Source organism: Anomaloglossus baeobatrachus, chromosome 1 (assembly GCF_048569485.1).
Source record: "Anomaloglossus baeobatrachus isolate aAnoBae1 chromosome 1, aAnoBae1.hap1, whole genome shotgun sequence".
NCBI classification, from domain to species: Eukaryota; Metazoa; Chordata; class Amphibia; order Anura; family Aromobatidae; genus Anomaloglossus; species Anomaloglossus baeobatrachus.
In genome coordinates this window covers 380,148,881-380,169,572 of record NC_134353.1, presented here as the reverse complement: position 1 = coordinate 380,169,572, position 20,692 = coordinate 380,148,881, and the positions used below count along the sequence as shown (strand labels likewise).

Sequence of the window (20,692 nt, the reverse complement as noted above, 5' to 3'; positions counted from 1 at the left end):
CTGACATTTTTGGCCGGTTCTCTGGTTTTCACCTGAGAACCGCGCCGATGGTGCCTGCGCGCCGGCCGCATCGCTTAAATTTAGGCCCCGCCTTCGCCTGAGGCCTAGTTTCGATTTCACTGCCCCTGCATGTCAATCATGCAGAGTGCGGCTCCGCCCAGCGGCCGTTCGGCACAGGGGAGGGACACTCCTCTCTGAGTAAATGTACCCTCCCCTGTAAATCTCCTTGGCCCTCCAGATCCCGCTCTCAGAGTGGGCCCCGCCCCCTCTCCTCGCTCCGGCGCCATTTTATCAGCGTTCTCACAGCGTTCGGCGCTGGCTGCAGCATCTCTGCTAATCTGTCTGGGGGTCCGGGCTGTGGGATCTGGAGGGCACACAAACGGTCTGGTAAGCCACAACCTTCCGGTTGTGGACCTGCTTATATACTCTCTGGGGGTCATTCTGGCTCAGAGCCCCCACTTCAGCAGCATGTCTCACACGAGGAGCAAGGCTGCAAGGCTGTATGCAATATGCACTGCATGTAAGCTCGTGCTGCCTGAACCGAGCACATATCCACATTGTGATGCCTGCTCTAACCTGGCAATGCCTCAGCCTGGTATCGCACCCACAGTGGTCCCTCCGGCTGCTCCGGCTCCGGTGGCTGAACCCCCGGCTTGGGTAGAATCCTTCTCTAGGTCAATCTCCCAGTCTTTTGCCGACTCCATGGGACAGCTGTCCAGGACTTTGCTGAACATGCATCAGCCCCCTTCACAGGGTGCCTCTGCTGCTAGGGCTCTCTCAGCGGAGCTCAGAGGATTCTTCATCTGGTCCCAGACCCCGTCCTCCTAAAAGGAGACGCAGGGCTCCCTCTCCTTCCTCGTCCCGTGGCTCTGATTCACGAGCTGACTCGCAGGACGAGGAGGATGCCTTTACTGGGGGCTCGGACGCTACCTCCATGTGCCCCATTGATCTGTCCGAAAGTGACGCAGATGTTAGTGATTTGATTGCGTCCATTAATTCTGTACTGGACCTCAATCCGCCAGTATCAGAAGAGCAACCCTCTCTGGCAGGAAAGCACCAGTTTACCTTGCCTAAGAGGACAAGGAGTGTGTTCTTTAACCACTCCAGTTTTCAGGCCACTGTGACCAAGCCTAGGGCCTGTCCTGACAAACGCTTCCCAAAGCGCGGTTCTGATGACCGTTTTCCCTTTCCACCTGAGGTGGTCAAGGAGTGGGCTCATTCACCAAAGGTAGACCCTCCGGTGTCTAGACTCTCAGCCCGGACCGTTGTATCAGTGGCTGATGGCACCTCTCTTAAGGATGCCACTGACCACCAGGTTGACCTTCTGGCCAAATCTGTATATGAGGCGGCAGGGGCCTCGTTCTCCCCATCTTTTGCAGCAGTGTGGGCTCTCAAGGCCATCTCTGCTTCTCTGGAGGAGATGCATTCCCTCTCCAGGGATCTATGCCCGAAATGGTTGCCTTAACGTCCCAAGCTTCAGCTTTTTCATCCTATGCCATGTCTGCCATGCTGGAGGCTTCTCACCGCACTGCGGTGGCTTCGGCTAATTCCCTCGCTATCCGCAGGATCTTGTGGCTTCGAGAGTGGAAGGCAGATGCTTCTTCAAAGAAGTACCTTGCTGGGCTCCCTTTTGCTGGATCCAGGCTATTTGGCGAACAACTGGATGAAATTATTAAGGAAGCTACTGGCAGGAAGAGTACTTCCATGCCACAAACTAAAACCAGTTAACCTGCCCAGGGTAGGAACCAGTCGAGGTTTTGTTCCTTTCGTTCCTCCAACTATCATCCTCTAAGCCCTCGGCCTCGTCCACTAACTCAGCCAAGGACCAAAAGCCCAACTGGCGCACGAAGCCGCGTCCTCAGAAGACCGCAGGAGCTGCCGCCACTAAGGCAGCCTCCTCTTGACTATCTGGCCGCGCCAGCAATGTCCTTGGTCGGTGGCAGGCTCTCCCACTTTGGCGACGTGTGGTTTCAACACATCTCCGATCAGTGGGTGCGGGATATCATCTCCAACGGCTACAGGATCGAATTCTCTTCCAGCCCGCCAAACAGATTTTTTCTGTCAACTCCCCCCTGCTCCAAGGCCGCCGCCTTCTCTCAGGCCGTGGCATCCTTGCAGGCCAACGGAGTAATTGTACCGGTTCCCGCTCGGGAACGGTTCAGAGGTTTCTACTCAAATCTCTTCCTAGTCCCCAAAAAGGACGGTTCCTTCCAGCCCATCCTGGATCTCAAGCTTCTCAACAAGCATGTTCAGGTGCGGCATTTTCGCATGGAGTCTCTGCGATCAGTCATTGCCTCAATGACCCAAGGAGATTTCCTGGCATCCATCGACATCAGAGACGCCTATCTGCATGTGCCAATTGCAGTTTCACACCAGCGTTGGCTACGTTTTGCAATCGGAGAGGAACATTTCCAATTCGTGGCTCTCCCCTTCGGGTTAGCCACGGCCCCTCGCGTATTCACCAAGGTCATGGCAGCAGTGGTTGCGGTTCTGCACCTCCAGGGGTTGGCAGTGATTCTTTACCTGGATGACCTTCTAGTCAAGGCTTCATCCAGCGCAGACTGTCAGCGGAGTGTCTCGCTCACTCTCGCCACTCTAGTCCAATTCGGGTGGCTTGTCAATCTGTCCAAATCCACTCTGACTCCGACCCAGAAGCTGACGTACCTAGGGATGCAATTCGAGACTCTGCCGGCACTTGTGAAGCTGCCCTTAGTCAAACAGCAGTCCCTCCATCTGGCGGTGTGCTCTTTGCTGAGGCCCCGCCGTCATTCCTGGGACAGGCGGACTTCCTCCTTGCACAGGTTAGTGGCTTTGTCGCCACAGACCAGGGGCTCCCTTCAGTGGTGGCTTCGGCCTCTCTCTCTGTCTCAGGGACGCTCCTTCCTGGCCCCGTCCTGGGTGATCCTCACCACGGATGCCAGTCTATCCGGCTGGGGAGCGGTATATCTCCACCACAGAGCGCAGGGCACTTGGACTCCGTCCAAATCAGCCCTTTCAATCAATGTGCTGGAAACCAGAGCTGTGCTTCTAGCTCTCTTAGCCTTTCACCACCTGTTGGCGGGCAAGCACATCCGAGTCCAGTCAGACAACGCGACAGCGGTTGCCTACATCAATCACCAGGGCGGGACTCGCAGCCGCCTGGCAATGTTGGAGGTTCAACGCATCCTTCAGTGGACGGAGGACTCCAAGTCCACCATATCCGCAGTCCACATCCCAGGCGTGGAAAACTGGGAAGCAGATTATCTCAGCCGTCAAACCGTGGACAACGGCGAGTGTTCCCTGCATCCGGCAGTGTTTCTGCCGCAAGTGGGGCACTCCGGAAGTGGATCTAATGGCATCCCGGCACAACAACAAGGTTCCGGTTTACGTGGCTCGCTCCCACGATCCTCAGGCCTTGGCAGCGGACGCTCTGGTTCAAGATTGGTCCCAGTTTCGTCTGTTCTACGTGTTTCCCCCTCTAGCTCTCTTGCCCAGAGTCCTGCGGAAGATCAGAATGGAGGGCCGTCGGGTCATCCTCATTGCTCCGGACTGGCCCAGGCGAGCTTGGTACCCAGACCTGCTCCATCTGTCCGTAGAGGTGCCGTGGCATCTCCCGGACCGTCCAGACCTTCTCTCACAAGGTCCGTTTTTCCGCCAGAATTCTGCGGCTCTCAGATTGACGGCGTGGCTCTTGAGTCCTGGATCTTGACGACTTCTGGTATTCCTCCTGAAGTCATCTCCACTATGACTCGGGCTCGGAAGTCTTCCTCGGTCAAAATCTATCACAGGACCTGGAGAATTTTCCTGTCCTGGTGTCGCTCTTCCGGCCATGCTCCTTGGCCTTTTTCCTTGCCGACCCTTCTGTCCTTTCTACAGTCCGGTCTGCAGCTAGGACTATCCCTCAATTCACTCAAGGGACAAGTCTCGGCTCTGTCAGTGTTGTTCCAGCGGCGTATCGCCCGGCTATCTCAGGTGCGCACCTTCATGCAGGGCGCATCTCACATCATTCCGCCTTACCGGCGGCCTTTGGATCCCTGGGACCTCAATCTGGTCCTCACGGCTTTGCAGAAACCCCCCTTTGAGCCTCTTAGGGAGGTTTCTTTGTCTCGTCTTTCACAGAAAGTGGTCTTTCTAGTGGCCATAACTTCCCTCAGGAGAGTCTCTGATTTGGCTGCGCTCTCTTCGGAGTCACCTTTTTTGGTTTTTCACCAAGACAAGGTGGTTCTCCGTCCGACTCCGGACTTTCTCCCTAAGGTGGTTTCTCCTTTCCACCTTAACCAGGACATTTCCCTGCCTTCCTTTTGTCCGGCTCCTGTTCATCGCTTTGAAAAAGCGTTGCATACTCTGGATCTGGTGCGGGCGCTCCGGATCTATGTGTCTCGCACCGCTGTTCTTAGGCGGTGCACCTCTCTTTTTGTGCTGACCACAGGTCGGCGTAAGGGCCTCTCGGCTTCTAAGCCGACCTTAGCTCGTTGGATTAGGTCGGCCATTTCCGATGCCTACTAGTGTACTCAGGTGCCTCCCCCGCCGGGGATCAAGGCACACTCGACCAGAGCTGTCGGTGCCTCTTGGGCTTTCAGGCACCAGGATACGGCTCAGCAGGTCTGTCAGGCTGCCACTTGGACTAGTCTGCATACCTTTTCGAAGCACTACCAAGTGCATGCTCATGCTTCGGCAGATGCGAGCTTGGGCAGACGCATCCTTCAGGCGGCTGTCGCCAATTTGTGAAGTTAGGTTTCGCCTACTTCTCAGTTTTCTGTTTATTCCCACCCATGGACTGCTTTGAGACGTCCCAATGTCTGGGTCTCCCATAGGAACGATAAAGAAAAAGAGAATTTTGTTTACTTACCGTAAATTATTTTTCTTATAGTTCCGTATTGGGAGACCCAGCATTCTCCCTGTTGCCTGTTGGCAGTTTCTTGTTCCGCGTGTTATCACCGGCTGTTGTTGTAGACAGAGGCTCCGGTTGTTCCGGTTCTTGCTCTATCTCTACTTGTGGATGGCTATTCTCCTTCAGCTTTTGCACTAAACTGGCTATATTTGGTTATCCAGGGGGTGTATATGCTCAGAGGGAGGAGCTACACTTTTTAGTGTAGTACTTTGTGTATCCTCCGGAGGCAGAAGCTATACACCCAATGTCTGGGTCTCCCAATACGGAAGTATAAGAAAAAGAATTTACGGTAAGTAAACAAAATTCTCTTTTTATTTTTTTTTTCTCATATTTTGAAAACTTATTTTTCCCTAATACTGTATTTAATAGTCTCTGTAGGGAACTTGAACCTACAATGGTCTGATCACCCCTATTTCTATATACAGCAATGCCACAGCATTGCTGTATATAATAGAAATCAGAGCTCCTATGAATGCTGGCCATGGGTTGTGGTCATAAGCAGACCCTTGACTGTCATGACAGCACTTAGTGGCGGGAACAGCGCAATCCCCGCCTGAGGCCGTTAGATCACAATGTCAGAGTTTGACAGCGCGCTCTAAAGGCCCCGTCACTCACAGAGATAAATCTTTGGCAGATCTGTGGTTGCAGTGAAATCATGGACATATTGTTCCATTTGTCCACAGCCACAAACCTGGCACTGATTGTCCACAATTTCACTGCAACCACAGATCTACTGCAGATTTATCTCTGTGTGTGACAGGGCCTTAAGGGGTGAACAGGCACGGGTGGATCAGAGATCTAACCACGCCTGTTAGCTTTTACATTTCTGCTGATCAGATCAGCAGACATGTGCGGGGAATAATGGGGGCGAGCCTGCATTAAAGGGATAGACACAGCCAAAGCTATCGCTTCACGGGTGCACCGAGGAGCGGTCAGAAGAGCACGTTTCATCTGCCAGGGTGCATTAAATGGAGCTGTTTTAAATGTTGACAGCGGCATTTAATAGGTTTCCAGCCATGAGCGGAGTGCTGCTTCATCTGCGGCTGTTAGAGGCAGATGAAGGCTGAATAAATCAGCTTTGATCTGCAAGGAAAAATGCGGACTCGGCATATGAACCCCCATCAAAGGCAGAGAGATGATTTATGATGTGCATAGCTTGTCATAAGTCGTTAAAGGGGCTAAAGAAAATCTGTCACCAGGTTTTTGCCACCTAACCTGAGAGCAGCACAACGTAGGGGCAGAGATCCTGATTCGTGTGTCAGTTACTGGGCTGCTAGGTGTAGTTTTGATAAAATCACTGTTATACATCAGCAGGAGATCAAGCAAGTAATGAAGCATATTCAGGAGTTCTGTATAACGCCGCCCACACCACTGATTAGCAGCTTTCTGTGACACTGTGCATAGACACAAAGCTAAAATCTACCAATCAGTGGTGTGGGTGGGGTTATACAGAGCTCAGCATTCAGAGAACTGGTAGAGAAGCAACAGATAGAACAGCGAATTAATCAAAATAGTACCAGACGGCTCAGTAAGGGACCACTGGAATTGGGGTCTCTGCCCTTACATCATGCGCAAAATCTGGTGACAGGTTCTCTAAGTCAAGTTTTTATGTTTAATCCTTCTAAGTGTAATCCTTTCTTTAAAATATATTTTTTAATTTTCCATCATTAAAATCTACATTAAAAGAAATCTAAAAATTTGTGCAATTTTTACTCCACTCAATAAGCCTAATATTAGCCTCCTTTTACAGCTCTGGACAAATCCTTTAGTTGTTATCTCATCATTGCTGGCAGGATGATGATAGTAACACATCTGTATCATGTAGATAACACAGGATCACACGGCGCAGGGACAGAATGACACGATTTTATGCTCCCTGCCTTCACTTAGTGGAACGTCTATGCTGACCGACTCTCTTTAACAGATGTTACATTGCACACAGTGAGACATTACTGGTCATTCCTTCTCCATTGTAATTTCCCTCTTGTTCCTTTCAGCACCATTTGAAGAAATTAGAAGGCCGCAGGCTGGATTATGACTACAAAAAAAAACGCCAGGGAAAGATCCCAGATGAAGAGTTGAGGCAAGCCTTGGAGAAGTTCATCGAGTCTAAAGAAGTGGCAGAAACAAGTATGCTCAATCTTCTGGATACTGATGTAAGACACAAAACTTTTATTATTTTAGTAGTATAAAAATTGTTTAGGATTTTGGGGAGAAAATGCATTTACTAGTATCACCATGTAAATACTAGAGGGATTTACCAATATTTATGACCCAAAATTCTGACTCTATTTGGACCGAAGAATTCTTATCTCAATAATTGTAATGGATCTGTATAAAAATACATGACATATGGATGTTAAACGAAATGACGCGTTTTCAGTGCACCCATTGACTTGTAATGGGAGAGTATGATCTAAAATACAGTTCAAAATAGTTTATGCTACTTTATTCTTCCATGTGCATGTTCGTGTGAGCTAGCGCATTGGCTCTTGTGCTGTCCGTATGCTTCCCGTTTCGCTTTTGTGCAGCGCATGGACGTTTAATACGCTCATCTGCATGATCCCTTAACCTATTCCCAACATTGGATGTACCGGTACTTCTTTGACTGATTAAATGACTCTGGAAGCACAGAATGACTGTTCAAACCAAGTACAGGTGCTCAGTGCATCATGGCGGGCCAAACATTTATGTGCAACCTCCCACGGGCTTGTTTTCACTTTATCGCCAACTTCTCCTCTTCTTTAATTGACTGCTGTGGCTTCATTGACCCAGACATAGAAGAAAAAAAAGCAGGTGGGAAGGTGCACTTAAATCCTTTGCCCCACCATGATGCATTGGGCGCCTGTGCTTGGTTTAAACAGTCATTCTGTGCGGATAGACTCTTTTTAATTCGGATTACCTGACAGCCAAGCTCCTGCAGTAACAGACACAGGCTGGTGCCAACATTGTGACAGTGGCATTTAGATTGTTCTGAGAGTGGAGGGGCTCCCTCTCACCCCATTGCCCCTTACTGTGACAAAAACAGTACTGATGGTTGGAAAGCTTGAACATGATGGACATAGGTCTTTCTTCAATGTAACTGGAGGTCAAAGAAGAACCTCTGGATTTACCAGGTATACCATAAGCAAGGTGTAGCAAAACTGTGTAACACTGACATGTCTACTACCATGTAATACGAGGGGCTGCTGATAAGTCTTTGGCTTTTCCCAGAAAGAAACGAGATAGGATGATGAAACTTTACATTTAAGGCCGGGGCCACACTGGGCACTAGTGCGATCCTCGCATGACACTCTGCTCACGCTGGCAGCACAGTAGGAGCCGATTGTCATGCCACTGTCCCTGTGACTGAGGTCCGACTGTGCGAGCGAACCTCAGCTGCGGGGTGCAGGCTGGCTGGCTCTGAGGAGGGGCGGGAGGGATTTATCTCCCTCTCTCCTCCATAGCTGGTTATTGCGATTCTCGCTCTGCACGCGCGGTACACCGGTGTACCACGAGTGCAGTGCGATTTTTCTCTTGCCCCATACACTTGAATGGGTGCGAGAAAAAGTCTCGCATTGCAATCGCAGCATGCTGTGATTGTTTTATCGCACTCCACTCGCACTGTTTTTCTCACCGTGTGGCTTAGGCCTATTCCACATACTCTCCACTGATGTCAACACACTTCTTACATCGGTATTCCAAGTTTGTAAGCCTAGCAAAAAGAAGGATTTCAGTTATGCCTTAAACCAGGCATCCATAGCAGCCATGGCATCAGAAATGGTGGGAAATTTGGTACCCTTGAGGTGTTTCTTCAGGTTTGGAAACAGATGATAGTCGGAGGGAGCTAGATCTGGTGAATAAAGTGGGTGGTCAACCAGCTGGAAGCCTAGCTCTGCCAGTTTTGCCATGGTCACTTGCGCAGTGTGAGCAGAGGCATTGTCTTGCAGGAACAGGATTCCTTTGGACAGCTTGCCGCGCCTTTTGGCCTTAAGAGCTGCCTTCAATTGGTCTAAAACTTCAATGTAATACCTTGCATTAATTGTGGAACCCTTTTGAAGGTAGTCAACTAGCAGCACACCCTCTTTATCCCAAAACACAGACGTCATCACCTTAGTGGCTGATTTTTGCACCCTGAACTTGTTTGGATGAGGAGGACCACTGTGCCTCCACTCTTTTGACTGCTCCTATTTTTGAGGGTCATACACATAAATTCAGGGCTCATCCATAGTGACCAGTGGATCCAGAAAGTTCTTATCAGTCTGGAAACACTGACTCGGAAGTTTTCACTCACATGCTTCTCTGATCTGTTGTCAAACATCTGGGGACCCACTTTGCAGATGGCTTCCTCATGTCCAAATGTTCATGGATAATGACACAAACCCGTTCACGGGAAATCCCCATGATGTCTGCTATTGCTTTAGCTGAAATTCATCGATTCTCGAGTATGAGGTTGTGCACAGCATCGACGATCTCCAGAACAACAACCACTCTTATTTGTCCAGGACGTTTCTCATCATTGGTGCTGAGGTGGCCCGTTTTACATTTAGCAACCCAGTTCTTAACTGTGGAATATGAAGGGCATTGATCCCCCAATGTCTGCGACATATCACCATGAATATTCTTCACGGACTTTCCTTGCAGAAACAAGAATTTTATCCCTCCTCTGCTCTCAGTTGCTGTGAATATCTCATTAGACTCTGCCATTTTGTTTTCCCGCATGCGTAGAACACTCATCGACCACTATTAGAATAACTACCCAGGTGGAATTACACGAAAACCACTAAAAACACACCTCTATAAAAAATATATTTTTATTCAATTTATAATAGAAAATATAGATATGACACCAGATATCTGACAAAAACACAAAGACACTGTGCTCATCAAGGCCTAGTGGAGAGCAGAGGGAGCGTGCAGAGATAGATAGCTGAATAGCTCTCAGTGAACTAGGAGGGACTACGATACTCCTCAACTCCTCCTGCCTACTTGCGGAGAGTGTTATAAAGTATTGAACACTCCCCGCTCCGGGTGGCTGTCCCTATATATCCCTATGCTCCACTGACCTACACCACCACCACCAGGTGCATTGTGAAAAGACCAGGACAACATATAATGTATTAAAATCTGTTGGTTCCTGACTCGGACTGTAGACTATGCTACAGTCCAGATACTGTAAACAGCAGTTTAGGACAGAGCTAATGGGCCCAACGAGATCGGTGCCCACAGCTCCTCCCGACGCGTTTCCCCCCCTCCTAAAAAAATGTTCGGGGGTTCATCAGGGGTAATTAGCCAACATACACTTGGAACAACATCCAAGTGTGGTGTAATAGCAGCAGCAGGGTGTGCTTGTACAATATAACTTGACACCATCAACACAAGGGACTATAGATGTCCTCCTTCTTAGGTCCACTTTTCTTTTCCTCCAAAATGTGGTATTAATGTTGCTCAGTGTCTCACATCACCATATCCATTATAGGTAAATGATGCATGATGTTCTCCAAGGACATTCAACCCTTTGGCGCCACTTCTAGGCCTTTGCTATGAGTCTGAAAGAAGGTTTTTAGATGATGGACGATACACAGTTTTGGCACTTGAGATAAGGTGCAGCATGCACTCTCTAGCAGAAAAAAGTCTATCTGCCCTCTCTTAGGTTGTGGATCCTGCTCTCCTGGTTCGCTCCCTGGGCACTGATATTTCCTTAGTAGAAGCCCCAGGTGTTTCCTTAGTGGGAATCCTAGGTCACTACTTCAGATCCCTCTAGTAAATGAACACGTCCAGCAGGAGGCTCGGTCTTCAGTGACCAAGGTACCAGGCGCTCAGACGTATGAAGTTCCCCAGGGCACAGCTAGATGGCCTCCCAGGCTAAAGATCTGAAGGTCCGTAATGTCCCTGCTGCTTGTCTCACAACCCCCGAACATTTTTTTAGGAGGGGGGGAAACGCGTCGGGAGGAGCTGTGGGCACCGATCTCGTTGGGCCCATTAGCTCTGTCCTAAACTGCTGTTTACAGTATCTGGACTGTAGCATAGTCTACAGTCCGAGTCAGGAACCAACAGATTTTAATACATTATATGTTGTCCTGGTCTTTTCACAATGCACCTGGTGGTGGTGGTGTAGGTCAGTGGAGCATAGGGATATATAGGGACAGCCACCCGGAGCGGGGAGTGTTCAATACTTTATAACACTCTCCGCAAGCAGGCAGGAGGAGTTGAGGAGTATCGTAGTCCCTCCTAGTTCACTGAGAGCTATTCAGCTATCTATCTCTGCACGCTCCCTCTGCTCTCCACTAGGCCTTGATGAGCACAGTGTCTTTGTGTTTTTGTCAGATATCTGGTGTCATATCTATATTTTCTATTATAAATTGAATAAAAATATATTTTTTATAGAGGTGTGTTTTTAGTGGTTTTCGTGCGTAGAACACTGTTGCCATAAGCAACAAACACAACATTTTGAAAACATATATTAGACACATAATGTTTTCATGTGATATAACATTCGTTACCAATTAAACAAAAATAGATCACAAACCAAAGACTTATCAGCAACCCTTCGTACACCAGTATAAAGAAAATAAGGTTTGGAATAGTGTTAGCCGGTTGAAAAAATGATTGATTACTCTCCGTGGAAGATATAAAATTGGTCTCTTATTGTCTCTATGTTGGAGATACAGGACAGAAACTGAGAGCAAAGGTGAGATCTCATCGCCAGACAGTTACAGACAAAAAAACCCATATAACTTTAACCATTCATTTCTGTAGTCCAGGACACAACATGAATAATATGAAAGTTGTCATATTAAAAACCAACTTCATATCACAAAAACATGTGGGAATACAAACTTATTACAGTCTACCCTCCACACAGTACTATATCTTTAGGGAGGAGTTATGACTCTCTACAAAATCTGAGGAATCATCTCTGCAAGGGCACCAGGTCTTTGATCTTACATGGATATTGTGACTATAAAACTTTCACACTATTAATAAAAGCTAATGAATGATTTAATCTCTTAGCTCAGTGTTTATTTAAAGGGAACTTGTCACCAGTTTTTTAGTGTATGAGCTAATAGCACCACCGTCCTTAGCACCTATGCTGCGTTATAAAAAATGGTAGACTATGCCCTGACGCTCCCTGTACAGTCAGGGCCAGAAATATTTGGACAGTGACACAAGTTTTGTTATTTTAGCTGTTTACAAAAACATGTTCAGAAATACAATTATATATATAATATGGGCTGAAAGTGCACACTCCCAGCTGCAATATGAGAGTTTTCACATCCAAATCGGAGAAAGGGTTTACTAATCATAGCTCTGTAATGCATAGCCTCCTCTTTTTCAAGGGACCAAAAGTAATTGGGCAAGGGACTCTAAGGGCTGCAATTAACTCTGAAGGCGTCTCCCTCGTTAACCTGTAATCAATGAAGTAGTTAAAAGGTCTGGGGTTGATTACAGGTGTGTGGTTTTGCATTTGGAAGCTGTTGCTGTGACCAGACAACATGCGGTCTAAGGAACTCTCAATTGAGGTGAAGCAGAACATCCTGAGGCTGAAAAAAAAGAAAAAATCCATCAGAGAGATAGCAGACATGCTTGGAGTAGCAAAATCAACAGTCGGGTACATTCTGAGAAAAAAGGAATTGACTGGTGAGCTTGGGAACTCAAAAAGGCCTGGGCGTCCACGGATGACAACAGTGGTGGATGATCGCCGCATACTTTCTTTGGTGAAGAAGAACCCGTTCACAACATCAACTGAAGTCCAGAACACTCTCAGTGAAGTAGGTGTATCTGTCTCTAAGTCAACAGTAAAGAGAAGACTCCATAAAAGTAAATACAAAGGGTTCATATCTAGATGCAAACCATTCATCAATTCCAAAAATAGACAGGCCAGAGTTAAATTTGCTGAAAAACACCTCATGAAGCCAGCTCAGTTCTGGAAAAGTATTCTATGGACAGATGAGACAAAGATCAACCTGTACCAGAATGATGGGAAGAAAAAAGTTTGGAGAAGAAGGGGAACGGCACATGATCCAAGGCACACCACATCCTCTGTAAAACATGGTGGAGGCAACGTGATGGCATGGGCATGCATGGCTTTCAATGGCACTGGGTCACTTGTGTTTATTGATGACATAACAGCAGACAAGAGTAGCCGGATGAATTCTGAAGTGTACCGGGATATACTTTCAGCCCAGATTCAGCCAAATGCCGCAAAGTTGATCGGACGGCGCTTCATAGTACAGATGGACAATGACCCCAAGCATACAGCCAAAGCTACCCAGGAGGTCATGAGTGCAAAAAAGTGGAACATTCTGCAATGGCCAAGTCAATCACCAGATCTTAACCCAATTGAGCATGCATTTCACTTGCTCAAATCCAGACTTAAGACGGAAAGACCCACAAACAAGCAAGACCTGAAGGCTGCGGCTGTAAAGGCCTGGCAAAGCATTAAGAAGGAGGAAACCCAGCGTTTGGTGATGTCCATGGGTTCCACACTTAAGGCAGTGATTGCCTCCAAAGGATACACAACAAAATATTGAAAATAAAAATATTTTGTTTGGGTTTGGTTTATTTGTCCAATTACGTTTGACCTCCTAAAATGTGGAGTGTTTGTAAAGAAATGTGTACAATTCCTACAATTTCTATCAGATATTTTTGTTCAAACCTTCAAATTAAACGTTACAATCTGCACTTGAATTCTGTTGTAGAGGTTTCATTTCAAATCCAATGTGGTGGCATGCAGAGCCCAACTCGCGAAAATTGTGTCACTGTCCAAATATTTCTGGACCTAACTGTATATTCCCCTAAAAAACCTTTTGAATAGCTCCTGCGCTGTATGCAAATGCAACCGATCAGGTTTGATGGGTGTCTTAGCCGCGGCTCCTGTCCCAGTGAAGTGTGATCTGAGCATGTCCGCTCACACTGCTGTCACTCACAGAGAGGCAGCCTTGCCCCCACCAGTGACGTGCCCTGCTCAGTTTTTCCGATTCCAGTCTCCAGACCGGAATGATCAAATCCAGAACATCAAAATAGGAATATAGGAACCACAGAGAGATGAGGTTACAGAAGAAGGGTAGGTAGCAGAAGTATATTAGGAAAGTGTTAGTTAGGAATAGTTAAGACAAAAGGGGGTCAGATTAGAAGTGGGAAATGCCTTTTGCATGTACAAATGTGCAGTCAACCATAGTTTTGCACATCTCTAAAAACTGAGCAGAGGCCAGATGGAGTCCAGAGTAAGTCTGCTGCCCCATTATAGTGAATGAATCTTTCAGGAGTTTTCTGTGAATCACGTATTTTGGAGATTGTAACGGTAAACTGCTGTAAGTAGTCGCTGTAGCCCAAACAGTGAACCTAGCCTTAAAAATTCTACGAAATGTCATGTACCCCTCAACATCGTACCAATAAAAGCTTCAACTCCACTCACAAAAAAACATTGTCTACATTATGCTGGAAAAACAATGTTCTTCAACAAATAGTTCTTAGATTCTTGAGAGATATTGCTCTTGAATGTTTACTACACTTCTTCATTTATGGCACTATTAATCAAAATTGTGATTGAGGGAATAGTGTCACAACGCTTTACTGTGTTCATGGTGGCGCTCATTTTTTCTTCTCCAGACAATCATTTTTCTGGATGTCTCAAACAGTCTGATGGGTGCTTTATTAGAGTATCTTTGCAGTAAGTACAGGGAACTGGGTTAAAATTACTTTCTCTGATGAAGCGTTGTCAGACTGCTTGGGATATCTGAAGGAAGGACGAAGAGGTGAGCACCACCATGAGTCCCATATCATGCCAATAAGAAATCAAACATCAAAGTCTGTGAGTAAAAGTGTACTGCAGACTAAACATTTGACCTTTCTAAAATACAACTATAAAAGTAAAAACAAATTTTATATTTTGTTTTGCCCTACTCTGTAGGTCATGGATGGATGAAGGTAGTTGCTATATTACAGTATAATTTGTATTCTTTTGTAGGTGGAACAAGTAAGTCAGCTTTCAGCATTGGTTGAAGCTCAGGTGGATTATCACAGGCAAGCAGTTCAAATACTGGAGGAGCTATCGGACAAGCTTAAGATCAGCGTCCGTGAAGCCTCCTCCCGGCCCAAACGAGAGATAAAAGTGAAGACCCCGGAAAACTATGACTATGGGGAAACAGACCATTCCAATGGAGGTATTTCCTGTAACCCTCCAAACAAGACAGCAGGTAAGATTTGTAAATATTCTGACGTAAGGGGGTTGTGGGATTTTTTTTTTTTACTCACCTTTACATTTCCTGATAATTCACATGACTGATGTAGTAAATCATTTGCTTTTTTTATGGGTTGAGCATATACAATGGAAACTTTAATGACCCCATTCTATAAAGTTTATTTGACTCCTAAACAACAAATTAAGATAAATAGTCTTTATTTTAAATGTCCTCATATTTGCAAAGCCCCTGTGCATCTAGCAGTACAGTTTGTTCTGGCTGTATAGCTCTGGTTCTCTGCACTTCTTTCTGCTGTTTGAGTCGCTACTGAGGAAAGTTGTGTTAAAGCAGAACAGTGTGTGGAGAGGCAGAAAGCCACCAAGTCTTCGGGAAGGGAAGATCACACAGGGTGTTGTCAGGGAGTAAAGCACACATGAAAGTCCCTCCAGATACACAAAGCTTGAATCTTACAAATGTTAATGAGGGAAACCTGGCTCCATGAGAAACAAAAGCATGGTTAAAACACCATATCAGGAGGTCTTAATATTAGTGAATCAGTGAACATTGCTACTTAAAATTATTAGCTCAATGTAAACATTTTTCCTTATCAAACAGGGATTAAATCTCCATGCTTACGTGCGCATATACACTACTGACAAAAAGTTAGGGATATTTGGCTTTTTGGTGAAATTTCAGGATGGTCCTAAAATGCCCTCTAACCTTTTGAGGTGACTTTAATGTAACCTTCTCTAATCCTTTGGATGCACGGGTTCAACTGTCCAATGTTTTAGTACTTTTTACACAACTTGCTGTTCTCTATCAGAGATCTTAATGGCAAAATTCACAACAGGTGTTTGATCCATGAATCGCCCAAAACATTTAGGGGTTCAATTAGAATTTCAATTTAAACAGTCCTCCTCATTATGCTAGTTACATTTTGACATCATGAGACCAAGACAACACCTAACAATTGATCAACAGTAGCTTGACATGGCGAGGTGTCGAGCAGTGTGGTCACTGAGCTTAAAGTGTCATCAGCAGGTTGCAACAGAGAAACAGAGAGATTGGAAGAGTCACAGAAAGGCATAGAAGTGGATGTCCTTTGGCCACATCTCATACTGATGACCGCTTCATTGTGAAAAAAGTTGAATAATACAGTCCAACATGCTTCATAGTAAAAACTGATAAAATACAACAACTTTATGACCTAATCATCTTTAGAGCAGACTCCACATTATCTGGCATCCTCACTCTTTGTCACACTTTTCATTGTCAGTGTATTCATCCAATGATGTTGCTATCTGTCCTGAGACCAGTACTTCTGCAAAAAATCACTGTCAATAGTGTCCAACACGCAAAATGCTAGCTTTTTTGTTTTTAACTCCTATATTCATACAAACTCATGACTCTATTGTTGGCGGTCATCACTCGTGGAACTACTGGTCTTGGCAGTACTGATAGAAACATTATTGTAGGAATACACCGATACTACGGTAATAGTGTGTTGAAGAGGGAGGATTCTGCTCGAAAGATCAATGACCCATGGATTCAGCCAGACTTTAGATAAAGTTCTATTCTGGATCCAGACTTGACCTGAACTCCACTGGAAGTAATTAATTTGTTACTTTAGGGCTTGCTGCATGTGGGCAGAGACTCAAACAGATCACTTACGGGAGTTAGTGGGCGGGCTTTTACATGTTTTTTTTTGTTTTTTTATTTTCTGTATACCCTACATCCGATCATGCTGTTGTTACCCCCAGTGTGAGCCGTTCAAACACTGCAAGCGGCTCGCACTGAGCGGACACTGAACGTACCTGACCACAGCAATGCTCGTTCAAGTGGTTTGCATGTAAAAAGCAACCAGACTCTAAAGGGTACTTTACATGCTGCGATATCGGTACCAATATCACTAGCGAGCATACCCGCCCCCCTCGGTTGTGCGTCACTGGCAAAATGCTGCCCGTGGCGCACAACATCGATAACACCCATCACACGGACTTACCTTCCCTGCGACGTCGCTCTGGCCGGCGATCCGCCTCCTTTCTAAGGGGGCGGTTCGTGCGGCGTCACAGCGACGTCACACGGCAGCCGTCCAATAGCAGAGGAGGGGCAGAGATGAGCGGCTGGAACATGCCGCCCACCTCCTTCCTTCCTCATTGCCGGTGGATGCAGGTAAGGTGATGTTCCTCGTTCCTGCGGTGTCACACATAGCGATGTGTGCTGCCGCAGGAACGAGGAACAACATCGTACCTGCAGCAGCAACGATATATGGGAAAGGAGCGACGTGTCAACGAGCAACGATTTTTCACGTTTTTGCGCTCGTTGATCGTCGCTCCTTGGTGTCTTACGCTGCGATGTCGCTAACGGCGCCAGATGTGCGTCACTAACGACGTGACCCCGACGATGTATCGTTAGCGATGTTGCAGCGTGTAAAGCACTCTTAACACTAATTTTTTTGTAAAGTCTATGTTCAGTCCTCTCTAATAATAATGTATTATGCATCCTATTTTGGAAACTACACATCTCATAATACTGTTATATGTTCCTAATAATGTTCTGTTTTTCGTTTCTTAGTTTCATCCGCCTTCCGCTCAGAGAAGCCCAGTAGAACACCTAGCAACCGCAGCTCCAGTAAGTTATTGGCTTCATGTTCCTGATCTACATAGCTTGCTTTAAAGGGAATCTGTCAGCAGGTTTTTGCTACCTCATTTGACAGCAACATAATGTAGACAAGGAGTCTATCCAACGGTGTATCACATAGATTTCCAGGTGCAGCCGTTCTATCATAATCAAAGGATTGAGTTTCAAGCATGTAGCTGAGGCCAGGGAGCTGCACCGCCCACATCAGGCTCTCTAGAGATTGTGCATTGACAGTGAGGTATCCGACACAGGAGGGATCATGTCGGACTCCGGTAGACGTGCGTTTCTAGTCCCACAATGTTAATCATAGGGTAATAAAGCCATTAGTTTACATAAACAATAAAACACACAGATAAGAGAGGCATAGTTGCTTTTTGTTTTGTAACCCTTACAGCATGCTGTCCTCAGCTTACATAGCAGAACCCTGCTGACAGATTCCCTTTTGAGAGCAGTTGTTTTATAAAACTTTATCTTTCTATGTTAATTTTTATATTTTTCTACCCAATATCTCCCTGCAGCACCATTGGACCAACCATGTTGTAAAGCTTTGTATGATTTTGATCCTGAAAATGATGGAGAGCTGGGCTTTCGCGAAGGTGATATTATTACTCTGACCAATCAGATTGATGAAAACTGGTATGAAGGAATGATCAGTGGGATGTCTGGATTTTTCCCCCTGAACTACGTGGAGGTTCTGGTTCCGTTACCTCAATGAGGAGTGCATTATTCTATTGGCGGAGATAGCCATTATCCAGCCTTTTGCCTAACAAAGGACCAAATTCTTGGGGTGCTGGTTGCAACACTCGCTTGAGAAGCAGAATGCCCCCCCATTTCTTGGACAGAAACCGATGATAATGCTTTATTGTTATGGATTCACTTCAGAACACTAGGAATAAACACGATTCCGTCCATATAATGTCTGTGATAACCTTTATGGACAACTCATGAGAGATTCATTGCCTAACTCGTAAACACTACTTTAGCACAATAACTGTATTGTCTTAAGAAAGATTTTCTACTTTTTTTTTTTCTTTTCAGTAAATTAGATAGCCTCTAAGGGGCTTGTATTTTCTATGTAAAGGTATTTTTTTTACATTTCTTTTTAATCTGCTACTTCTAAAACAAATTTATCCTGACTATATAAATACAAATGCATGTAACATATATATATATATATATATAAATATACACGTTACTACTTGTACTGTTACTGTAAATTTTATATTTCATATATAATCTTTGTACAATCATCCTTCTCTATAGCGTAGGATAATTGCTTTCCAATGTGACTTAAAATCTTGTATTAAAGAACACCAACATCTAAGCTTCATTTTCTGTGCTAAAAGGGCTAACACAAACATTTCATGTTTCCCATTTACTTGCAATAAATACCTTACTGAAGCCATAATCTGATATTCTCTCAGAGTTCAGAATGCATATTTAACGGATATATTTAAAAAAAAAATGCTTACACACAGCACGCTAGCTATATATATAATTTCACTTACAGGGAACCTGTCAGGTGCAATATGCACCCAGGACCATGAGCAGTTCTGGTGTATATTGCTAATCCCTGCTTAACTGTCCCTTTATACACTAGTATAGATAAAGAGATCTTTAGAAAAAGTATTTCTAAAGATCTGTTATCTTATGCTAATGAGCGCAGGGACTAGTCCCAAGGACGTTATAGCCCCCGACTAGTCAGGCCTCTTAGCATGACAGCACGCCCACAGGGGCGTACTAACATGCGGTTCAATGCAGCATCACCAGCAGTGTCGCGTGTACCTGTGTTCGCTGTGACCACGCTTCTGAATGCCGGGCACTTCCGGTCATGCGCAGTATGAAGCTGGGTGTACGCGTCCCGGCTTCAGACAGGTCTAGTGCGCATGACCGGAAGTGCCGGGACATTCAGCTCAGCGGTCACCGCGGACACAGCTACACGTGGCACCGCTGGTGACGCTCCATTGAATAGCATGTTAGTACACCCCTGTGGGTGTGCTAACATGATTGGAGAGCGGACTAGTCGGGGGATATAATGCCCTTGGGACTAGTCCCCGCGCTCATACCATATGATATAAGATCTTTAAAAATACTTTGTCTAAAGATCTCTTTATCTATGCTGTTGTATACAGGGACGGTTACAGAGGGATTTCTAATATGCACCCAGAACTGCTCGTGGTTCTGGGTGCATATTGCACCTCACAAGTTCACTTTAAAGGGAATCTACCAGCAGGTTTTTGCTCCCTCATCTTAGAGCAGCATAATTTAAGCAAAGAGATCCTAAATCCAGCGATGGATCACTTAGATTACTGGGTGCAGCGGTTCTGACACAATCAGAATTTTTAGTTTTAGCCATGTAGCAGAGTTGAATGAGCTTCCCCGCCCCTATCAGGCTCTCTATAGAGGTTGTACATTGACAGTGAGGTGTCAGAGGACGGGTGTGCCGGACTGCCAAGCACCAGACTATGTAGCCCAAGCAATAATAAAGTCCTGCTACTTAAATAAACATGGCAAATAAATAACAGATCAGACCTTGACAAGCAGGCCTCCCTGAATTCTCTGTGTTAACCCTTGCAGCATACTGTCTTCAGCTTACATTACAAAAGCCTGCTGATAATTACCTTTAATCTCATGTGTCTCTTTTCCATAAAGTTTAAAGGAGTTGTCCACTTTACCTTTTAAGCAAATGTGCTGAAGACGTGATTATTTTGGCACAAAATATGTTTATTGGCAAATATTTGAGATTCTCTTTCTGTAGTTATTAAACCAGCTTTCATCACAGACAGCACAGCTTTACTATTCACAAAAAAGGCTGCCGATCGAGAAGCATGTGACCAAGTTTGTCCTTCTGTTGAAATGATGATGAGACTCAAGCGGTCTCTCAGGATCTGACTGCTGTTTCAAATTATAATGTCATGTGTGCACGCGAGAAAGAACGATAGCAGACACTATATCGGTTATGGACCTTCTCCATGATGGACGCTGAGCAACTGCCTCTCTTTATTGTTTGAAACTTTTT

General features: G+C 45.7%; 1 protein-coding gene across 1 annotated transcript in view; it reads left to right on the top strand.

The window, feature by feature from the left end:
* SH3GL1 (SH3 domain containing GRB2 like 1, endophilin A2) overlaps window positions 1–19,081 on the top strand; it is a 1,238,645-nt gene extending 1,219,564 nt beyond the window's left edge. The window contains exons 6-9 of the mRNA XM_075352515.1: window positions 6,868–7,026; window positions 14,820–15,048; window positions 17,608–17,664; window positions 18,192–19,081. Coding sequence (XP_075208630.1) covers window positions 6,868–7,026; window positions 14,820–15,048; window positions 17,608–17,664; window positions 18,192–18,388 — 642 coding nt within the window. The 3' untranslated portion in view covers window positions 18,389–19,081. The remainder of the gene's footprint in view (window positions 1–6,867; window positions 7,027–14,819; window positions 15,049–17,607; window positions 17,665–18,191) is intronic.
* Window positions 19,082–20,692: the final 1,611 nt, after the last annotated feature.